Below are 22,065 nucleotides of genomic sequence, written 5' to 3' on the forward strand. Positions count from 1 at the left end.
TATAACAAATGCAGAGCAACTTAGCTAGTGCCTGGCACTGTCACCCTCCAGCACTACTCAGCTGTCTGCCTTAGATTCCATGCTGCAGGCAGCCATATGCTTTCCTGTTGCTCAAGTATTGGAGAAGCTGTGACTTTTCAGAACAAGATTTCATGTTTCTGACACTGCTGACAAGACCTGAATATGTTTGTTGTGCAACTCAGTGGAGTTTTTAAAGCACCACAGATTTTTTTAAAGTGGTTTTATTTTGTTTAATTAAGCATTCCTTATCTGTGACACCCACTCAAATGCAGTCATCATCTAAGGAATGCTCTGCATGGAGGGAGAGTACAAAAATAACCTGAAATTGGCCTATTAATGTGCACTAGGAATGCCTTTTGTTTGTGAACATGCAGAATGTAGAGTCCCAATCTGAATATACTACATAACGATTCTGCTCAATGTAAACCAAAAATCCTGTTTTACTCATTTCCAGACTTGCATGTCAAACAGTTCAGTCCTGCCTAACCATCACCCAGAGTTCAGAACACAATCACACACATCCACTGCTATGAGTTTGTACTCTGTACTCTTTGTATTGCATGCTCTTTGCCCACATCACTTGAATGCTAGCAACAATGGGTGACTCTAGTGAGGAAATAATACTAATAAAAAACAAAGTTATGGTTAAAAAGTCTTCCTGAACTAAGGAAATGTGTACAGGTAGAGACTAGTTCTAATTTAATATCAGCTTAATTACTGTTTTCTAAATCAGTAGATCTGTATTTAGCTGTTAACCCACAAAGATCTTGATGCTCCCCAAATCTCGCAGTTACAGTGAACAACACAGAACACAGAAATTCTCTTCTCAGTATGTAATAAACAAACAACCCTTAGATACTGACAGATACTTTGGAAAAAATGACAAATTAATGTTAAAGAAGTTTTATCTCTCTCCATCCAAATGGTGTGATGGAACACTTCCACATTATGGAAACCTTGTTGTGTGCATTGAACATCGAAACAGTGCTTTCTGCCTTGCCTCTGGAGAAGTGTGAATTTATTTTGTATATCTGCACTGACAGCCTCAGGTAAGCAGGCAGTGGTATTTTTATATGTGTACAGTTGTGAGCCTACTGACACTGAGTGGCTTCTGAGGAGTCATCCCTGGGGATGAGGAGCTGAAAGTCAGATCTGCCTCCTTATTGCACAGGTTGACAGCTGTTGTGTCAGACACAGAACCAAAGCCCAACCCTCCTCCCTGCAGTAACTGCACACTGTGTGGAGCTCAGTGCCTGTAGGGAAAGGATGATGAGTGTATGACTGTAATCTGTCAGTCCCTCTCTCAGTCCTTTTGTTAAACACAGCACCTGAAAAGCCATCCTTAAAACTTCAGCTGAAATTGCTTTGACAGACAGAGCACTTTATTTGGACATAGAGGGCAAACTGAAAAGCTGAGCTCTGTATGCGGATCACTAACAGGAGCCAAGTGTTTTTTTTAAAGTGTGCTTTATATCCTAGAAACTGTGGAATTATTTTATTTTAAAAAATCTTAGATTTCCAGTATTTTTTTAAGTCAGTCACAGCAGTATGAAAAAACAGGCTAATTTAGAAACATGTAAGATCTAATAACTCAAATACTGCCAACTAGTTTTGTGCTTTCCAAACTCAATTTTTATCTAAGAAGGCATCTGACTGGACTAGTGTTGCCAAATACCTCTATGTAAGGGCAAATTAATTTTATTCCAGGCAAGTTGGGCAATCTTGAAAAAACAGATTTGTTTGCTTTTTTTCTAAAAAGAGTCTTGTACTTTGGAAAACCAAAACCACAGGCAGCTTTTTCTGCAACAGATGATCTTTAAATTCTTACTACAGTCATCTTCTACCTGTGACTGTTCTAGGTTCCCCAACACTAATTATTAAAACTAGCAAAAGGGCATTTTCCCCTATGCTGAGCCAAAAGACCATCTAGCAATCTCAAAAAGCAAGACAATCAATCACAAGTAAACATCTACACATGTTTAAGATCTCTCTACAGATGCTTCTGCTGGCTGCTCTTCAGATTCCTGGAAGTGCTGCAGCCAAATTCCTAAATGAGGCAGGGCTCTTGTAGAAATTTTGAATTCAGTCTCTAACGCCAATAGCCAGAGAGCCACAGCCTTTCTACTATAGGAATTTCTCAGAAATCTGTTTATGTTGAAAGACCAGTGCCAGAACTATCCCTAAATTGCAAATTCTGTAGCATGCGTTGGATACTGAAAATCAACTCATTGTTTCCCAAAAAAAAAATGTTTCTTTCAACATGCATTTTACTTTTCTTGACATGTCTATGCTTAAAACAATTGATTGGCTTTTAATATGCAGATTTACCTTGAAGCATTGAATTCCTCTTTGGTGTTTTGAGGACCTGTTCCTTGATCCCTACACTGCATTACAATAAACCATGTTAGCAGTATTTCCTTTCTTATTACACAGGACTTCAGATTTTTCTGATTTTAACACAGCATCACAGTTTCTAGTAACAGGTGTAGTTTCCAGCTGCTGATCTTGTATTGCAAGTATTGCCTGTTTCAGAGAGAACAGCACAAAGTAGTTAAGCTCAGATATGCTGCTGGAGAGCCTCTCAAGGGTCATGGTATGAGTCCAAGTAATTTGAGCCATTTAAAACCAGACAAAGCTCTTGGGAAGAAGTGGGCGTGGCTGAGTAGGATGGATGATGTAACAGATCTTGCCTTAGTATAATAGTGGTGACTCATACACCTCATTGAATTGAAGAGTGCAGCTAACACTGATAGAATATGAGACTGTGAGCTGGAGGCCCATTGTGTAACGAATGCAAATGTTTTGTCACCTGCTGGCTGTGATCATTTACAGATTGTGTAGCATTTGTGATAAGAACATTTGGGTCAGCGTAAAAATCTCATTTTTCACTTTGGCAGTAAGAGTGTGACTAGGCTGATAATAATCGTAACAAAATTCAAATTTCTTCTTTTCCCCACAAAACAGAGAATGGGACACCACAATACATAATTTCTCTGACTTAATATTTCTATGGCCTCACTCAAGAGTTTTTGCTTCTTGAGGAGAAATCCATATGATTTGGCAGCTGTCAGTTAACCATACATAAACCCCAAATGCTGAAATATTTTGAATCAAACATTTTGCTTTGCATTTACTCTGCCTGAACCTGGCAGAAGGAAGGGTTTACAAGAACATACTAATTAAAGATAGTTTTCACTGTGAGGCTTACTATGGGTGCTTTTCATTTCTGTACCTCAGATTTTGACCTCCTTTTCATCTTCAAATTCTTTGCCTGTTTGTTCAGCCCTGTTACTTGCTATCAATCTCCCAACCTCTGCTCCCCAAAAATTGCCTTCAGTTTTCCCAGAACAAGGGCTCAGCATTATCCTTGGTTTTCTTTAAAATGTACTTCTTACAGGACAACCACTACATTCTAACTGTATTTAAATTGCTATTTTTTTAGACTCTGAGCATTTTGAGAGAAATATTTGCTTTTGGGGGAACCTGCACCAAAATACTGTAGCCCCAATGTACAGCATCTCTCTCTCTCTGAGGATCCATCCTCTTTGCTCTCATGGCACTCTGGAAATCCCACTTTGCAATTCCTTTTCAAAATGTGTTTCCAGGCAGGCTGGCCATCAGCCTGGGTAATTATCTGGTCAGCTGAGCAGCTGCTCAAGCACAGACAGACAGACAGATGATTTCCTAACAGCGCTGGAGCCCTGACAGGACCATGACCGGGAGTGCTGAGCCTCCAGGACATTGCTGTTCACAGCTGCCTGCACAGGAAACAGATCTCAAATGTGTCCATCCTTCTCCCACCAATCCTTCTGTTTGCACTTGGCCTTTATACTCCTCCCTCCCCGGGCTGGGTATTTGCTATTGTTCCTGTGCAGAATGTTTGCTACTGGAAATGAGTGACTGCTGTCACCTCGGGCTTTCCACTCAGGGTGTCAGCGTACCCAGCGTCTCCAGCTTCGCTGCTGCCCATAGAATAAAATCGTGATCTGCACAATAATGGACAACAACTAGGCTGGAGTTTATCCTACCTCTTGCTGTCAAATGTCCCTCAAAGTAAAGGGCCAGAAACAAAGACCTGTCATTTCCGCTTCCCTTTAGAGGCTGTCAGCTGCACTGCTCTGGCCCTTTATCATACAGGGTCCAGAAAAAGAGTGGGAGTTAAGGATTTTAAAAAATCCTTAGGAAACACCTCCTTAGGGCTCCTATTTGGTTCACAGAATAATCGTTTCCCACGCAAGAATTACATGGAGTACATCCTGGTCTGACTGTTAGGGGAACCACCCTCCTCCATGAATCTCAGTCAGATGCCAAAGTCAGTGTGTAAATATCTTCCCCCAGTGACACGGATCGCACACAACAGGCCTCTAAAGGGGCACAAATTAATGTCTCCTTCAAAACTGCAATGCTTTGGAAAGTCTGTTCTACTCTACTCTCCTCATCTGGATATCCTAGACTTCTGCCTATAGACTAGTGTCCCCAGTGAATGAAAACACACACCAACAGGCAGTGCTTTTGATAATCATATACCTTAAGACTGGGCCACATCCCTCCAAGGGTAACACATCAATGAATATACCATAAAATTTGGTTTATGGAAGTCTTTTTCTTATGATTAGCTTTATTAAGGTTGAGCAAAGCTTTTTAATTTGGCTTAAGAAGGTGCATTCACAGGTTTTTCAGTTAATAAGAATATAACAACATTTGGAAGGAAATACCAAGTCAGAGCAACCAACAGCCTCATTTGAAAAAGTATGTGGCTGTGTGAGTAAGCATAAGGATCACACAGCCATGAAACTAGAGAGGTAGATCATCCCAGTTTTACATAGTTACACTTGGTGGGTGCTCTACCTTCTCTCCAAATCACAAGGATAAATAAGTATTTACAACTAAGAACCAACAAATAAATATAAAGAAGGTCAGAGAAATCTGTTTTAGAGACTCTAAAGGTTCCCCTACTTCTGCACAAAGGTCTAACCACACTGTCTCAAAAGGACTAGTCTGTAGCACCCATCAAAATAGCAGATGGAAAACCAGATGGGGTTTAACCAAAACCTAATCCAAAGCTGACAATCCAGGTTTTCTGACAGAAGTATTATTAATGTGTTACAGGGAATATCTGATGGACTCAGTGAGCAGAGGAAAGCTATAACTCTTTAAACTGCTTTAATAAATAGCAGTCGTAAAGTGGAATTAATAAGAGAGAATCTCAATTTAAACATGAAAAAGTAAACTATTGTTTTCTTGGGTAATTACTCCATAACCTCCTGCAAGGAAGGACAGAAGTCTGTTCATGCAGAAAAGCTAGAAGCTCATATAGCCATATCAGTTACCATAAGTTGATGAGGCAAGGCAGAGAATTTGCATGTTAAAGCATGTCAGAAAGAACTGCTTGAAGAAAAGTGCACGTAGTGCTGGAATTAAGGTAAACATTTGTTGTCTTTGTCATTCTCCAGCTGCTAAATCACAGCATCAAAAGACAGCAGGAAGTACTGATGAGCACTGGCACATTAGTTGCTGGCGTCAATGAACTGCTGGTAAGAAGCATATGGGAACCAAGATCAGGTAAAGGCTAGGATCACACAGGTAATCACCATTCTTTGGGTTCCAGATTACAGAAGCAAATATGGCTCAGACTTTTTCAATGGCTTTTTATACCTATATGTAAGAAATGTCACTGCTGAAAACACCTCTATGCTCATTCCCCGTGAATGCATTTTGGCAATCTCCGAGACTTAGTCAAGACACAGGTGGAGTGAATCACAAAAGGCTTTCATTTTCTTTACAAAAAGAAAATATTTCTTGTTCGATCCAGAAGGACAGTTTGAGCCCTTTTTGAAACTCTGATAACATTAATTGTGTTAAAATACAGTACAAACCTTTGAGAAGCCAAAGAGCTAGGCAAAAATCCTGTATGCTCTCACTGTACTTTGTTATCTTACTGGAACATGCCTTCTCATTGCTTTTGCCTCACCTGTTTGTGGGTGGGTTGATGAAGCACTGGTCCACGGTGCATCTTCAAACTGAACCCAAGCACTGATGGATGATGACAGATCAGTGCTGGGAGACACACGGTTACCAGAATCCACCTTGGGCTGCTCAGCTGCCTCCTCCAGCTCTGAGCAGAAAAGGTCTTGAAACTCTCCATTTGCACTGTGGTTCACTTCTGAGGATGTGTCAGAGGAATTAAAACATTTCACCGGAGGAGGCACAGCGCTCCCTAGAATAGAGGTAACATGGAAAGATTTACAGGATTGGCCATTATTTCATTGTTTGTTATTGAAACATCTAAAATTTGCCATTAAATGTAGGAAATTTTCCTTCACCTAATGCAGTTTTTGGATGAACACTGGGCAGTCTTGCACTTGATTTTAATAGGTGAGATGTCCTCCATGGTTGGTTGGATACTGTCTTGAATTTTGAAGCACAGATCTAAAACCTGTAGTAGATCTACATTACATCACACAAGGAGAGTAATTTGCCTTTTTGGCCCAAATTCTCCTATTACATAGGGGTAGCAGGAGATAATTCAATCTCTGCACAAACTGCTTCCATGTAGAAGGCAAGCTCTCCCATATATATCACATATATATGCTAGATATATGACAGTAGCTGGTCTAAATCAAACAAGAAGTTTCCCCAGTTCCAGAGAAAATCGGAGAGCTTACCTCGTGGGGGAGCAGGGAGGAGCAGCTCATCAGTGAAGGACACCCACTCGGACTGGTGGGAGGCAATGACACTTGTCAGAGATGTCATATTCGCAGCAGGTCACTCATCTTCACTTGGGGATCAGAAGGAGGAGGAACCAGAACGGGAGAGGTACAGTGAAGATGAGCCAATAGAGGGAAACACCTCCTTTGCACTTTCTTTTCAACTGCTGTTAAGACAAGAAAGTAGATGATTTCTTTTAGAAAATTAAATGGGAGGAACTAGTGCAGCCATTTTTTATAATTTAGAATGTTAAAGCAATTTATGTACCACAGTCACAATACTGTCAAAGCACTACCACACCTTTGAGACAGGAATGTCACCTGTGTCTAGAGGAGGGTTACACTTGAGCAACTCCTTCATATAAAGCAATCATCTTTATGTTTAAAAAGTCCATCACCAAAACCAATATTTTAGTCCTTACTCAAGGAGCCATGTCTCTCGTAAGCCCAGCAACAGCAGATGAGGAGATTCTCCCAGGTTTAGCTAGTTTTGATTATGACAGAACTTAATCCCCACTCAAGCTGTCAACATGTCTTTGCCCATCTTGCTGCTTACAATGTCTAATCCCTCTGAGAGCAAGCAATAAATTGCACGTTTCATTATCAATAAAATTTATGTAGCTGATTCTGGAATGAGGATGAGTGGCCAATGACTCTTATCATGATCTGGGTATAGAGAGCTGCCCTCTCATCTAGATGCACCTTCCACTCTGCTGCTTGACTGGATCTTCACATTTTAATTTTAAAAACCCTCTTAGATCTTGTCCAGAGTTAAGCATGATTTTGCTGTAGGTCAGCAAAACTGAATTTAGTAGGCACTCCAACGGTATGCACCCCACACAGATCTGTGAATCTGCTAGATGGAATGGAGCACTGGAAAGTGCTCTGGTTGTTAGCTAGTAACTGCAAGGGTCAGGTCCAGGCAGAGAAATTCTCTCTGACTAGTCCACCTCAGTTTTGCAAACCACTTCAAGACTCTCAGAAGACTCTTCCTAGGGAAATATGCTAATTCTGTCCCCAATTATCTCAAGCATTGAAGCTCTAGTTGCTATGGTACTGAAGTACTTGAAAACACTGAAACTCAGACCTGTTTGAAAGAGCTGTAAGCAGCGTTTCTTGGCCTCCTGTCTCTCACCTAACTAAAGGGTTTTTCAGGGTGAAACTTCATGTTAGTGTACAAGAATAGATACTTCACCGAGACTTCTCTCTGCCCCATATTAACAAAATTTGGGCCTAAAAAGCAGACATATTTAAATGCATTCAATCTTTAAGCATTTCTGAAGGAGACAGATCATCAAATAGCCTCCTTCCAAATATTATTCTCCTCCTCAGAGCCACAAAGTCCTTTGCCAGCTGAAGGCAGATCAGCAATCAAGAAAGAGCTGAAAATTTCAAAAGTTTGGAGGCCACAAACCCACCTGTAAACACAATAAAAAGAATTCCTAGAGATAATCCTGATGGTTAAGTGCAATCTGCCATAAGACTGATCCCCTTGCCATAGACTTTCCAGAGCATATGAAACCCCTGACCGGTCACCCTGCACATCTTACCCTTGTTACACAACCAATTTCAGGAAGAACAGCAGCACTTGAGCCCCTTTTCCTCCACTGCCATGGCAGGACCCCTGTCTCCATGCAGCGTGGGCAGGTACACCTGCCTGCCCTGAATAATATCTATTTTGGGTGCTGCTAATAGAAACTACAAAGCTAAACATAGAAGCAAGCTAAGAGAAAAAAAAAAAATCAGATGTTTAGGGTCATTTGGAGGCCATATGGGGGAAGGAGAGGATGACCTTGGTGTCTTGTTTTCCTCATGTGACCAATTAAGCTGCTTGTTTTGGGCTTGTTTAAATATCTGTAACTAAGTTTTCTTTTCCCAGACAACTGGATACTGACCTGCCCTTTCTCCTGGAAAAGTCCTGACAGAAGCATGAAGTGGCAGGAAATGAAAAAAGAAAACAGTTTTGCCTGCCCTGTAATCACAGAGACTTCAGTAGAGCTCATTTTTAATATTTTTTTTCTTTTTAATTTCAAGGGGAAAAAACATATGAAAGGAGGCAAGAAAGTGGACTGTTTCAGCAGTACAGATACATGGGAGAATTAGACCATTATTTTAAGATGGATTTCCTATAGAACCCTTCTGCCCTGTGACAAACATAATTCTTAATATCCACTTAGTACCAGACAGCAAAACTAGCACTTTAAAATGGATAGTAAGGATTATAAGCCCAGAAAAGCATCAGAATACTGTGCATTGAGGGTTATACAACTTTCCCATGACTGGAATTTTCTAGAGACTTGCCAGTTTGGTAAATAAAAGAGATTGTGTTGACTTATCAGGGTTATCACGCCCTTTACAGGCAGTCTGAAAGAAAAGAAAGGCAGTTTGAGTAGCTAATAACTTCAAAGATATTCAGAATAGAGGCATTTTGAGGATGCATACATTAGGTTAAAAAAAAAAAAAGATAGATTTTTGCATTCTTTCAACATTCACCAAAGATCCTCAATCCCACCCCTTGACCTAAATGTCTGTACAGAATTACAAATCATGTATAGCTTACACCTGTGCAGATTATGTGGAGAAAAAAAATACTTCATCCACAAACTTTCACCTCTCATTCACTCTCCAAAATCCTCCTTTAAGAAAGACCTAAGCCCATCCCACTGTGAACCAATGGGCCTCAGCCAGCACAACACAGTGTCACTGTGCACAATGATGCTCAATCTGCAGAACCACTACAGAGGTAAATCTCTCCAGAAGAACCATTTGAATTGTGGGTAAACCTGAATCCTCTCTGTACCAAAGCAGTCAGCACCACTATTGAAACACTGCAGCAAGTACTCTGCAAGTGAATTTCAGAGTGTTCCTTCCTGTTCTTCAGAAAGCTCCAACATCGCTGGCTATTCATAGAGCAATGAATTTTGGAGCCTACTAGGACTAAGAACAAATGGATCCTTTAAACTCCAAGTGAGCTACAATTAAAGCAAAAGTTTATGCTGCACAGCCAAAACAAGAGCAGATGGAAACATTTCTTGGAACAAGATATTACCAGGCCAGACCAGCAATTTTTTTCTCTACACAAACAGGATTGTTTAGATCGCTACTTCTGGCTTTGTGTTATTATGTGCACTAATCTGTTGGTGCTGAACTGGTTTAAAAAAAAAAAAAAAGGAGCTAATTTAACAGATTTTTGGTAAAAAAAAGTGATTCAGAAGTTTGATTGTTTCCTCCTATTACACAATAAATGCAACGTTTTACCTACTCATCCCAATCCAATGATCCTTACCATCAATCCCAAGGCAGTGACTTGACCATAAGGGAAAAAAATCTCTAAGAAGCTGCAATTTCTGCTTCAGGTGTCTCTTTTTCATGTTACAATTTCACAGTGGTGCATGTAAATCTGAGTGACAAGTAGGTGACAGTTATTTCCAGGTCTCCAGGAGGTAGAGATCATAGAGCTGGAACAAAACTCCTTGTCTCTTTAGTCCTCTCAGTGTTTTGATAAAACACATTATACAAGCCCTTTTGAAAACTGATGGTTTATTCTAAAATAACAGAACTGCTTTGATAACTAGAAACCTCTTATTTCAAAAGTATGTAAATTCACAGACTACAGCCATTCCTTCTTGTGACGTGATTACACATCTGGCCTTTTGTACAACTCCACTCTAGCAACAGATGAAAAGGAATAGCATTGTCCTTCTCCCTTTATCTTGGTATACCAAAAACATGTATTTGAGAAGGACACACATAATTATCTAGAAGTCTGACACCCAGCACCTTGTACAATGAGCCCTCACTTTAAGTGGGACCTTTACACACTATGTGAGTACAAACACCAACAGGACTAATGCTGGTATGTAGAAATGTTTGTGGCACTATTGAGGCTTAGAAGTATCAGAAGTATGTAATGGATTTCAGAAGTATCTGTAATTGCATGGTGTTTTTGTAAACATACCATTGAAAGTATTTAATTACTCATGTGTTTGGACAGCAAACTCACACAGTTTCTCAGTAGATTTCAACTCTGCTGAGAAGAAACAGCTTAGCACAGTTAACAGTTTTAAGCACTAAGGGTCATTTCTCCAATTGCTTCAAGTTACATCCATATAATGCAGGCTGCAGTTGGCTTTCTGATCACTACCCAGAGCTACTAGGTTACACTTATATGGGCAAAAAAGGAGAAAAAAGTCAGAATAAAAATACTGAGAATGAAATTCAGTTGTTTGCTTTCCAAATATATCAATAGCAAGCTTGTGCTGACTGCATAGACTCTATTGCCTTACACAGCAACACCACTGAAAAAAATCCTGTAATCCACACTGTAATTCTGTTTTTCTTGCTTATACATTCGCTTACAATCTCAGGAACTGAAACATTAACTGGTTACAGTGGTTTGCATTTGGTTTTGTAGAAGACCTTTGTGGGAAAACAACTAGACAAGCTGTTAAATTCTACTTAGAAGAGAAAAGAAACTAAGCCAAAGGGACAGTAAAAAAAGGAAATACTCTGACCAGGGCTTTTCTTGTAACAAACAAGTTTCACTCCCACCAGGAAAGCCTCAAGGAAAAAAAAAGTAATTTTATCTTGACCATGTGTTTAGCAAACCTGTACAGATGAAACTATTCTGGTAGCATGAAGTGAGGAATGATTGCTGCCTTGGGCACATTTCCAAGTGAGAGAGAGCTCATGGCTTTTCCTCTCAGCTTGGCCTGTAAATAAACACTGACCATCAGCACATCATGAGTTGAATAATAAACAAACTCCAAATTGGAACTCTGTTCTCCAGCATCAAAACCAAGTCCCAGGTACCTCAAGGTGCAACAGTATAAACAAAACACGGTGCTAAACAACAGGAAAATAAACCAAAACAATGAACTTGAGAAACCCAGTGAAATAAAGGAAGTGGATTTGGACATCATTCTTACTGAAAAAAATCATTTTACCAACCTCTGCCTAAAAGCCTGAGGTAATATAACCTTATGAAACCCAGTGAAATAAAGGAAGTGGATTTGGACATCATTCTTACTGAAAAAAATCATTTTACCAACCTCTGCCTAAAAGCCTGAGGTAATATAACCTTATGAATGACCTAGATGATGACAGGAATAAAGTTATATTTGGTTGATTATTGTATTTGTAATATAGACAATATTTTCTCCACGTATACAGCTCTGCCAGCTTGTAAATTGCCCTGAGAAAGTCTCTGATAAAACTCTGTTTTAGATCTTAGACCAGTTTTACTTACTCTGATACATACTTTTATGTGAGCTCCATGACTTCAGATGTAGCTTAAAAAACTCAGTCACTACCTGGTGCATGTAACACACACACAAAAGCAGAACAAACAAAAACAATATGAAAGGAAGAATTAGGGCCCAAAGGGAGACAAATGAACATGCCTTATGGAACTCCTGCAGCCTCTCTGGGAGAAAGGATGGCTTTTCCCATTATGGATTACACCTGAGTGAATGGTAACAAGAGCCTGGACAGTGCTGTGTCTGCAGAGCCAGAGCAAATCCCCCTTGTGGGTTACAAGGTAGGTCATTAGTGCTGTCTCCTGGTGATTTTAGACAGAGATGGAGTGAGGTGGAGTGAGGCACTGAAGATGACTAGAGCTATCTGGCACTCTGAATGACAGAAAAGCAGACTAGTGGTCTGCCTGAGCCCAGGACCCAGTGCAGCCACCCTAATGACCATTCCCAATTATTCCAAGAGATACAAAGTGATCTGCCTAAATCCACACTGCAAGTCTGTGGCAGAAGCAGCATTAAAGCTGAGGTGACCTGGAATGACCTTTATTTCTCCAGTACAACCAGCACACATACAAGCATATGCCACAAACACACATCCCAGCTTTCCTGGAAGCTCACAATTCAGTGACAGTAAGAGAGGAGAGTCTGTACAGGATGCATTGGTGAAAAAGCCACAAGCATCTCCCCCAGGAATATTTGTGTCAAGGCTAATGTCTGGAAGGTCAACAGCTGCTGTTTTCTCTGCACCAAAATCTATCTGCCACAGAAGGTCCTCTGTTTTCCACAGAGAGAGAGAGAGAAAAGACACCTAAAATGCTCTCCTGCAGGCAACACCAGCATGTTTAGGCAGTTCAGAAGGCAATAATGTCTCTCCTCCCAAGGCCATGCCTCAGAAATACTTCATGGGTTGTGGATGCCTCATGAGAGACAGAGTTTCAAAGTCTGATGCTGGAGATAAATTGTACAACCTCCTCTATTACTTGTACTCCTAAAGCGTGAGAAATGTAGAAAGACACTGTAGAAGTGCAACACAAAATAGGAATTTTTACTATTAGAAATAATACAGAGCAGGCAAAAACCAAGGGAGGATGTGAGACAAAATGTTTGACAGTGATGATTCACATCACCAGTCATATCAGGAAAATAAAAAAAAGGAAAATAAGTTCTGCCTCTCAGGACTTTCAGTATAGCTCACTCTGGGTACATGATTCATTCAAAGTGCAACTGAAGCCATGTAATTGCATGGGAACTTGAAGGACAACTTCCCAAATTGCCAACCTTTCAACTCAAACTAAACTCTGAGGCAACAATCAGACAAATGCTTCTCTTACCATATAGATCAACAGTGCAATAACACTAGACTGGGACAAGATCACAGGAAAGAGGCAAGGTGTCAATTTGTTTAGCAGAACATTTGCATCTCTAAAATCTGGCACTTCCCTCCCCGCCCCCCCCCCCCCATATCAGTATTTTACAAACAGGAGAAAAAACAGAAGAAAAAACCACTAATTTAAGTTTTTTCTTCCCAAATACTAGAATAGTTCAGGTTTTACTTTGTTCAGCAAAATTCTGTTGGCAGTCATAGTAGACAACAGGAAATGTAAATGCAGTAAGGGAGATGTTGCTAACAGCCCCTTAGGAGAGGGTGGGTTCATGGTCCTTACTACTCTTCCTTGTTTTCTCAAGGCCTCCACAGGTCAGAAGTCCAAGACAGCAGCCAGATCCCAGATTAAACACCTGCCCGTTACGTGTGTCACAGATTCCTCTCTGCTTCAAGATGGTGAATTTGGAGTGGTCACAACTATTCCACAACACAATACTATAAAATTGATGCTCCAATCCACAGAATGTGGAGGGAACTGTGTTTAAGAATTGATTTCTTCTTTCAAACCTAAAAAGTGAGTCATACCAGGAATATGTGTTTCAAAAGAAAATTCCCACTGAGTGACCTGGTTTGCACATCTGATATTGATGCTTTCATATATTCTCATTTAAATTCTGCACAGACAAGCTAGCCAGATGTATTCCATTTACCAAACTCTCCAAAAGCTCCTGTACTTTATTTGCTGCTGTGATGATTATAAAAGTGTTTTGTAAGTTATTTCACTAACACAGTGCTCTACAGTTAATCACTGTAGAACCAACTATGCCATCACAGCCTGACATCACTGAAGACAGCCATCAAGAGGTGAACACAAATCATAAAATCCTACCTACTTGTCCTTCTTCTGTACTGGGACTAATGAAAAAAGAAACAGGGAAGGGAGTAAGCTATCAAAAGTGTACTGGAATATCATGCTGGATGATAAACACTCTTTCAGAAAACACACAACCTGGCTGGTATGAAACACCATTCTGTTGTGACAGATATTAACTTTCCAGCACTGCTTATATGCATTGCAACAAATTACTGCATTTCAAGTACTCACTTTACAACTCAAAAACTGATCCTGCTTCCATCAGTAAGGATGGTAATTCCATTGTGCAGTGCTTCACCTGCACAAATGAAATCGGGGCTTTATTTTCTGATTACAAATAAGTTAAATGCTAGAAGATGGGTAAAAACACCTTCAGTGAAGATGGTGGGTACAATTATTTGCCCTCAATCAGTATCAGTTAAACTCGCATTTTGACTAAGACAGCTGGGGGAAGAGGAAAAAAAAGAAACCCCAAACAAAAAAAAAATCTCCAAGAAAGAAAAAGTCAAGCCCTCAAACACTAGCCACATTCAAGACAAGGGAGGAACTGAATTCTGTAGAGAGATGCTTCACTGGAGGCTGTATGCCTACAGAGAGGATGGGCATTGATCTGTCTGAGCTGTGAGTATGCAGGGAATGGGAGAACAGATTCAGAGTGAGAGAAAAACACAGAATCCAACTGTGAAAGCATCAGGAAGACAAGGACTATTGAGGAAGTGATGCAGCCCTGAATGAAAGCAAAGAAGTTTTCTCGTGCTGAATGTTGGCTCAAAAGGGTGATTAGGAACACTGAGCGAGAAAGTAATCTTCTGTTCAAGCCTTCTCTGTATATCCATGTAGCTAACAACTATTTACATATAAATAATTTATCTCTGATTGTATTTCTATGTGACATGCTTTATAACTTCTAATCTGTATCAGCAGCACCCTTCCAATGAAGAGTTTAAAAGGGGATTTTTGTTATAAAGGAAATCCTTCTTGACTGTTATAGATAAAGGCAACATTAAAATGTGAAGTTGTCTCCCAGTTTAAGGAAACCCTGCTTGATTATTAAAAGCCAGACAAAAACCAATACTCTGGAGGAGATAGAACAGGGAACAATCTTGCCCTAGCAGAAAATTCTTTTGATGATCCAACCAGTCTTTCCTCATTCCCAGTGTATGAAGAGTCAAATGCAACTTAATGTGATGCCAGGACACGGCAGTCCTTCAGGGCAACCCACAAACATCATGTTTGTTGTCACTCTCTATTTCAGACAGCCTAAATATAGACCCATTAGACATGATAGTTCTATTCCTTTAGCATGGCTACTCCTGTTTCAAGAGAATGAAAAAACAGCCCTAGGAAAAAAAAAAAAAAAAAAAGCTTGTGCAAAGATTAAATTTTAAGGTCCCCAGTATTTTATATAATATTACCAAAAATATATCTGAAGTAGTAACAAAGACCTGACAAGTCAACTTCATACACAGTACAAAAAGTTTGTTTGCAATGGTGCTGTCTAATGCCTCATTCTATTTGTTTAGTTGTCAAAACATAAGAATGCACAGTGTATATCATGTGAGCATGATGTAGAACAGAGGGTATGAGAAAATCCTTCACTTTTGGTAGTTTGGTTTTATTGAGGTTTTGAGCTGTTTTGTTTTTACTAACACACACTAATAAGTGGTACTCTAGGGTAGCACCCTGATGATAGTGCCTGCAAGACAGCAGGCAACCTTGTGCATTCCAAAAGAGAAATCCAAGACACAGGGCTATCAATCTAGGTGAGATCTTTTAAATGATGCAGAGGTACATGGGGTGAGTGATGCAGGCCCCTCTTGCATAAGGAGGCAGCAAGGCACTTGTATTTTATTATAGTCAGTATTTTGCTGAGGAAGCTGCAACAGGGAGACAATGCAAGTCTGATACCAACTGCAGGAAGGAGGAACTGGTTGCACCTCATGCTAGAAGACATCAAATAATTAACACCAACGTTATTGCATGGCTTCCATGAGATCATCTTTTAATTGTCAACTCCAAGCACATTCACATCAATAGTCTGGACTGGACATAGGGGGAATCTACAAACTTTTCTGGGAAAAAAAAAATTTGAATGCTGGTGTCAAGCTCTGAGCCTGCACATAGTGTGGTAAACTAATAAGCTTCCTCCATTCAGAGAGACTGGACAATTCAATTGCAGAGGTCAGATATGTGTTATTTAGGAGATGAAAGCCCAGATCTGCCAAGTCTATTCTATCTCAGTTTTATCCCCTTCCGTGACACTTGATATTCTGGCTGTGAATGCTCCCAAAGTAATCCATGCATCTATCAACTGAGATATCATTGCTCATGCTAAACTCATGTACTGGATAATTTAAGATAAATTTGGGAGCATGCACCTGATGTTTCCACCATGTATAATTTTTACAAGTAGAATATAAGCTTTAGCCAGGTAAATACTTGAACTGGGGTCAACTTGAAACAACCGAGCAAGGATCAGAGAGAAAGGAGCATTTCTGTTGGCAAGTTTCTGTCATTAGGAGCAGCTGGCAACTAAACAGTAACTAATCATTAAACTTCATGGGCCAAATTCTTCCTTACAGCTATTCAATTGAAACTGCTCTGTTAGAAAATAAACAGGCCTTGTGCTGCGGAGCTTGACCAGCTCTAATTTCAGCTTTGCAGCTAGTAATACTTTTCTCTTCAAAAATGCTTAGTAGATGTTTTCTCATGCATTTCCATCAGCCACATAACCACAAAACCACCATGAAGTTCTGTAAAATAGTACCTTCTGCTCACCAGAGGCCCCTGATTCAGATAGCAAAATTATTGTATCATATAGCCACCCCCTATTTCAAAAGTAAATTGAAGATAGTTCTTTCATTTCATTTCACAGCTGGCAAACCCAAGAGCCCACAGAGAGAACTGGTTCCTATAAATATTCATGTCTATAAATGCCAACCAAAACTTGGCCTAAAAGAGCATAATGAATTAAGAAACAGCTCAGCAAAAAGACATCCTTTCTCTCTAGCTCACTGGGCAGGTCTGCTGGCCCTTGGGCCAGGAGCTCCACTTTGAATCGCAGCTCTGGAGCACACAGTCTGCTCTTTGAACATCAGCATAGTTTTTAACTACTAGAGCACCTCTGCAGCATCCTGAAGCACACTGGTCAGTCCTGCCCTCTGTCTCAAGCTGAAGGAGTTGTGTTGAGACGTTTAGTTCAGTTATCTTAATAAAGCAAGATGAATCACACCTCCTTTAACTCCAGACACCCAGTCAGACATCTGAGATAGTCACCTGATGCTCTGCTTATAGTCAGTAGAAGGAGCACAAATATCTCCAGAGGGTCCTTTGGCCGATCTATTCTCAAATGAGTAGAATCCCCCTCCAAGAAGAGTATGGTAATTAACTTAGACTTGCATGTCTTCTTCACACCTAAAGATGTAAACTTCAAGAAAGTCTTACATACATTTCTAGACATTTCACTGCAGGTGACGGACAAATCTTAATAAATCACTGCTGAAAAATGTTCTCAGTATTATGGGAAATACTTCCTGTCAAAAAAGCACCTACTGAAGAATTTTCAGGATTGATGAGAGCAAAAGCTCTATAATTTTATGGGTTCCCTTCAGAAATTGTAGCTCTATAGAACTGATGTATAGAAGGCTATACATTCCAGTAAACTACTTCTTTTAAGATTACTTCCTAATTAAAAAGCAGTTTGTTTTTTTCTATGTTTATCTGAGGGACACATTTTCTAGCACTGATGTCTGCTATTAACTCTTTCAGCATTGTTCTATGATGTTCATTCTTTTTCTTGGCTTTTTTTTTGGTCAATATATAATAATGATTATGCTAAACTTAAAAATGAGTTGTAAAGTTGGTCAAGAGACTATATCCAAGTTTACACTGGTAAACAGCATAAACTGTTACCAGTAGGAACTGAGTGGTAATGTGAAATACTTAGCATTAAGGGCACAACTTTCACACTACCTTTTTTGTGGTTTTTACTTACAATTATCTTCAAAATGATCCTGTAGACTGAATTTGCATTAGCACTTGGAGTACATTCAATGAGCTCCTCCTTCTGCGCAGTTTTATCCCAAAAAGAATCAGTTTATGTGCATCCTTTTTTTAGATGCAGAAATGCAGATGATCAGGACATTCATTTAAAAAGTGCATTCCTGCTCTAAATAACGTGCTCATGTATTTTCATCTATAGTTTTTCAGAAAAGAAGAGAAATCTGGAACACTGCTGTGTGTTCCCTGGTATTGTCACAGGACTGCGTCTTAAACTTTTTCAATCACAATTTCTGAAATTTTACTCCCTTTTCAGTTTTGAAAAAAATAGGACGTTCCACACCATTCACCCTATTTGAACATTTAGAAGACAGTGAAAATTGATGGCAAAAGTCAATAGGGGGTACATAATCTCTTCCTGGGAAGCAGTCTTACCCACACAGACACCTGTAGATGGATTTCTGGCCCTGTTTAAGGTTCTGGTAAACCTTTCACCACCTACAAGGAGCAAAGATTTAATCCCTGAAGTTTCCAGATGTACAAGCTGAGTTGTAAGGCTTCTAATTTTCTAGGACTCAAATTCTTGTGGTCATAATTACAGCTATAGTTTTGAGAACAACATATGCTGATACCCAACACATACATGACAGGCATTCCTTCCTTGAGGTTAACCACTTGTGAAGTTATTACATCCGTTAGCAGAATTCACAATCCTGAAAGAAAACATCTGTCATGATGGATTCCAAAGAAATGTACTAAGACACCTGAGGACAAAATAATTTGGTTTTGCAGTTGAATTTTTTTTCTTTTTTTTTTTTTTTTTTTTGTAATGCAACCAATAGTTCAGATAAACTGGCCAAGAATTGCCTTTTGAAGATTGTCCTTTCCTAGCTGACCTGTGGAGTGAGTTTAAGTGATTGTCTTAGATAAACAAAACTTTTAGATGGCAAAGATTATGTTTAAAGACTGCCACCACCACATGAATCCTTACAGTTCTATAGCTTAGTTCCTGATACCTTTTTGGTTCTCCAGCTTCCAATGAGGAAACTGATGGTGTTGCAAGACAGCCTTTAACAGGGCTTCAGCAATTCAAAATTGATTCTGTTAGCTTACTGCACCAAGCCTCAGTGCAGTACCTGGTTAAAAGCTGCATGAAGGAAGGGTACTACCAGAGCCAAGCGTCAGAGCAGGAGAGTCCACAAGCCATGACCTTACAGCTGATGCCACCTTGGAAACTGCCTCACTGACTGGAAAAGTCACTGCTTCAGGGGCAACAGAAGCCTTGCAGAGCAAAACATCTTGAAAGGTTTGTAACACACTTAGATACCACTTCTCATCTTCACTTGCTGATGCCAGACTAGAGATAGCTGAAAATTACGGACTCTGCAAACATGGTGTATTTAGCCCACTCACAATATGGTTTTAACCCACACACAGTCTGGGTTTCCCACCCAGGGAACTGTACCAGCTGCTAGTTCTTCACAAGATAGCTGGCAAGGCAGCACAAACAAGGACTCGACATGGGGAGTTGAGCACTACTGAGATGTAGCTGTTACCTTTTTACCTTGCACCCCTTGGACTGTAATCTAAATCAACCACACAGAGTATTAAGTGTGCCACTGATGTAGTGAGGGATACAAGGAACTCAAGGAAAGCTCTGCAGTTAAAGACCAAGGGATGCTGTTCTGCTCTTAATGATAATGGAGGACACAAATTATAAGAGCGTACTAGTCAGAACTGAGATACTCTGCATCATGTGAGAGAAAAAATATCTGACCCTTTTCTCTTACTGGAAAGTTTAATGGTCCTGATGACATTGATATTTTAAAAATAATTTAAAAGCCAAAATCTATGAAAAAGCAGAGATCCCTAAAGTTGCCAGTTGTATTCCTACATATAAGGAAACCAGTATGTTAGATCTGCTAGGAGTTACTGCTACTCAATTTGTACTTTAAAGCATCACAGGAATATGATGAAAATCCTTAAATAAACAAAAAAGGTCAAAGATTTACCTGAAAAAAAGCATGACATAAGTAATTCCTAGTGAACACTGCTTTAAATGATAATAAATCAAATCTGAAAATTCTTGGAGAAGAGACAACCTTGCCATTAAGAAATGAAGTATTTAGGAAAGTCCAATGTGTTGCATAATCCCACATAATACATCTCATAGAGATGTGGGGAAATGCTCTTTGACATTTTTGGTGATAACACAAACTTCATTAAAATAAACCTGTTTATCTGGACAATATTTAGGCAAAGTCCAGATCTCACTTGTCTGTGTAATGCAAGGTATGTTTCCATCCCCTTGGCAGAGAAAAGAAAAAACAAAAACAGAGTCACATGCCAGAATTAGCAAACACAATCATTTTCCAAGCAACCTGTAGTTTGAAATTTACTTGCCCAGACTAGTAATTTGCAAAATACACATTTTGCAGGAGACAAGAATGATTCATATCTGATTCACAAGTAAAGAGATGTCAACGTTTGCCAAATTTTTGCCTTGACAATACTAAAAGTGCCCTCAAACCAATACTGCAATAATATCCTACGGGCATTTCCCAGCAAAAGGCACAACTAAAGTATGAGAAGACACGAGCTGCAAAGCGTCACCTGATCTAGTCAAGCAGTCGAGCATTTTTAAAACTTTTGTGTCTCTGGAAACCTGTAGTCCCAAACAGATTAAGCCATAGGAAAGAAAAAATCAGAAAAGCTGAGGCTATTTACAACAAATTAATCCACAAAACACTTAACAAAAATCAACAAAGAAAAGTGGAGATGCGGCACAGAAAGAACACTTAACACATGAACTAAACAAATGGGCAGAGAGAAGGCTGTCTGATCGTATATCAACACAAAAATCCACTTTGCATGGAAATACGTAATTTGAGCATTCCAAGCCTACAATTTACATAGCGCATTCAAACGCGGCAAAAGAAAGATGAGCGAGAGATTTCTGTTTGCCTTGCAATATCTGAGCCGCAGAAAAGCTTTTCAAAAGCAGCACAATTCAGCGGACCCAAGCAAGAAAAAAATCCAAGCCATGAGTAATTAGATGGAGCAGCTGAGGGGTAGGTGGGTACGAGCAGCTTCCCCGCGCTGCTGCTAATCAGCGTTAACCCTTCCGCAGCCGAAGAGCGCCGAGCCGCTCGCAGGGGCACAGCCGCACATCCCCAGGGCTGCCCGGCTGCCCGGCCCCAGCAGCCTCGGCGGAGAGCGGCCCTGAGGGAGCCCGGCACCGAGGGACACGGGTCCGCGCTCGGTACAGAGTGTGGCGGCCGGGAACGGTGCGAAAGAGGAAAGAGCCAGAGCGCGGAGGGGAACCTCGAGCGGCCCCGCTCCGCAGACACCGAGAGGCAGGCGGCGGCCCCAGCTCCGCCGGCAGGGCCACCTGCCCTCGCTTTAGGGCTCCTCGGTTGCAGTTTCTGAAGTGCTCCGCCCGCGCCAGCGCTGCCCGCCAGCCCCGAGCCGCGGCCCCGCTTCCCCGAAGCTCCTAAGGCAGAGCACGGGGCGCCCCCTCCTCCCCGCGGGCCGCGGCTGCCCGGCCCCGCGCACCTACCGCCGGCCGCGCTGCTCTGCGGGCGCCGCGGGCGCGTTCCCGGCGCGATCTCCCCCGGCCCGGCCCGCCCGCGCCGCCGCCATTGGGCGCTCCCCGGCGGCGGCGGCGCCGCATTGGCCGGGCCCGCCCCGCCCCGAGCGGAGCCGGCCCCGGCCCAGCCCCCGGCCCCGCTGCCCGCCTGCCCCGCAGCGCCCGCACCGCGCACAGGTGGCGGCGCAGCGGCTGCCTCGTCCCGCGCTCCCGGCATGGATCCCTTCCAAGTTTCTTAGGGCCCGCTTCTAAGTAGGATTCAAAGGTAACGGACTTGCCGGCTCTGCTCAGCCACG

At 41.1% G+C, this 22,065-nt stretch overlaps 1 protein-coding gene across 3 annotated transcripts in view; it reads right to left on the minus strand.

The window, feature by feature from the left end:
- Positions 1-21,798, minus strand: part of STON2 (stonin 2) — a 70,865-nt gene extending 49,067 nt beyond the window's left edge. For 2 of the 3 annotated variants that reach the window (XM_030239989.2, XM_030239992.2), the window contains exons 1-3: positions 21,740-21,798; positions 6,687-6,895; positions 5,993-6,238 (exon numbers count right to left, since the gene is read on the minus strand). In XM_030239989.2, coding sequence (XP_030095849.2) covers positions 5,993-6,238; positions 6,687-6,774 — 334 coding nt within the window. In that variant the 5' untranslated portion in view covers positions 6,775-6,895; positions 21,740-21,798. Of the gene's footprint in view, positions 1-2,349; positions 2,524-5,992; positions 6,239-6,686; positions 6,896-21,739 lie in introns of those variants that run through there. The other variant, XM_050975210.1, reaches the window with a different exon arrangement.
- Between the last annotated feature and the right edge of the window lie 267 nt (positions 21,799-22,065).

The sequence above is a fragment of the Serinus canaria genome, chromosome 5, assembly GCF_022539315.1.
Source record: "Serinus canaria isolate serCan28SL12 chromosome 5, serCan2020, whole genome shotgun sequence".
In the NCBI taxonomy this organism is placed as follows: domain Eukaryota; kingdom Metazoa; phylum Chordata; class Aves; order Passeriformes; family Fringillidae; genus Serinus; species Serinus canaria.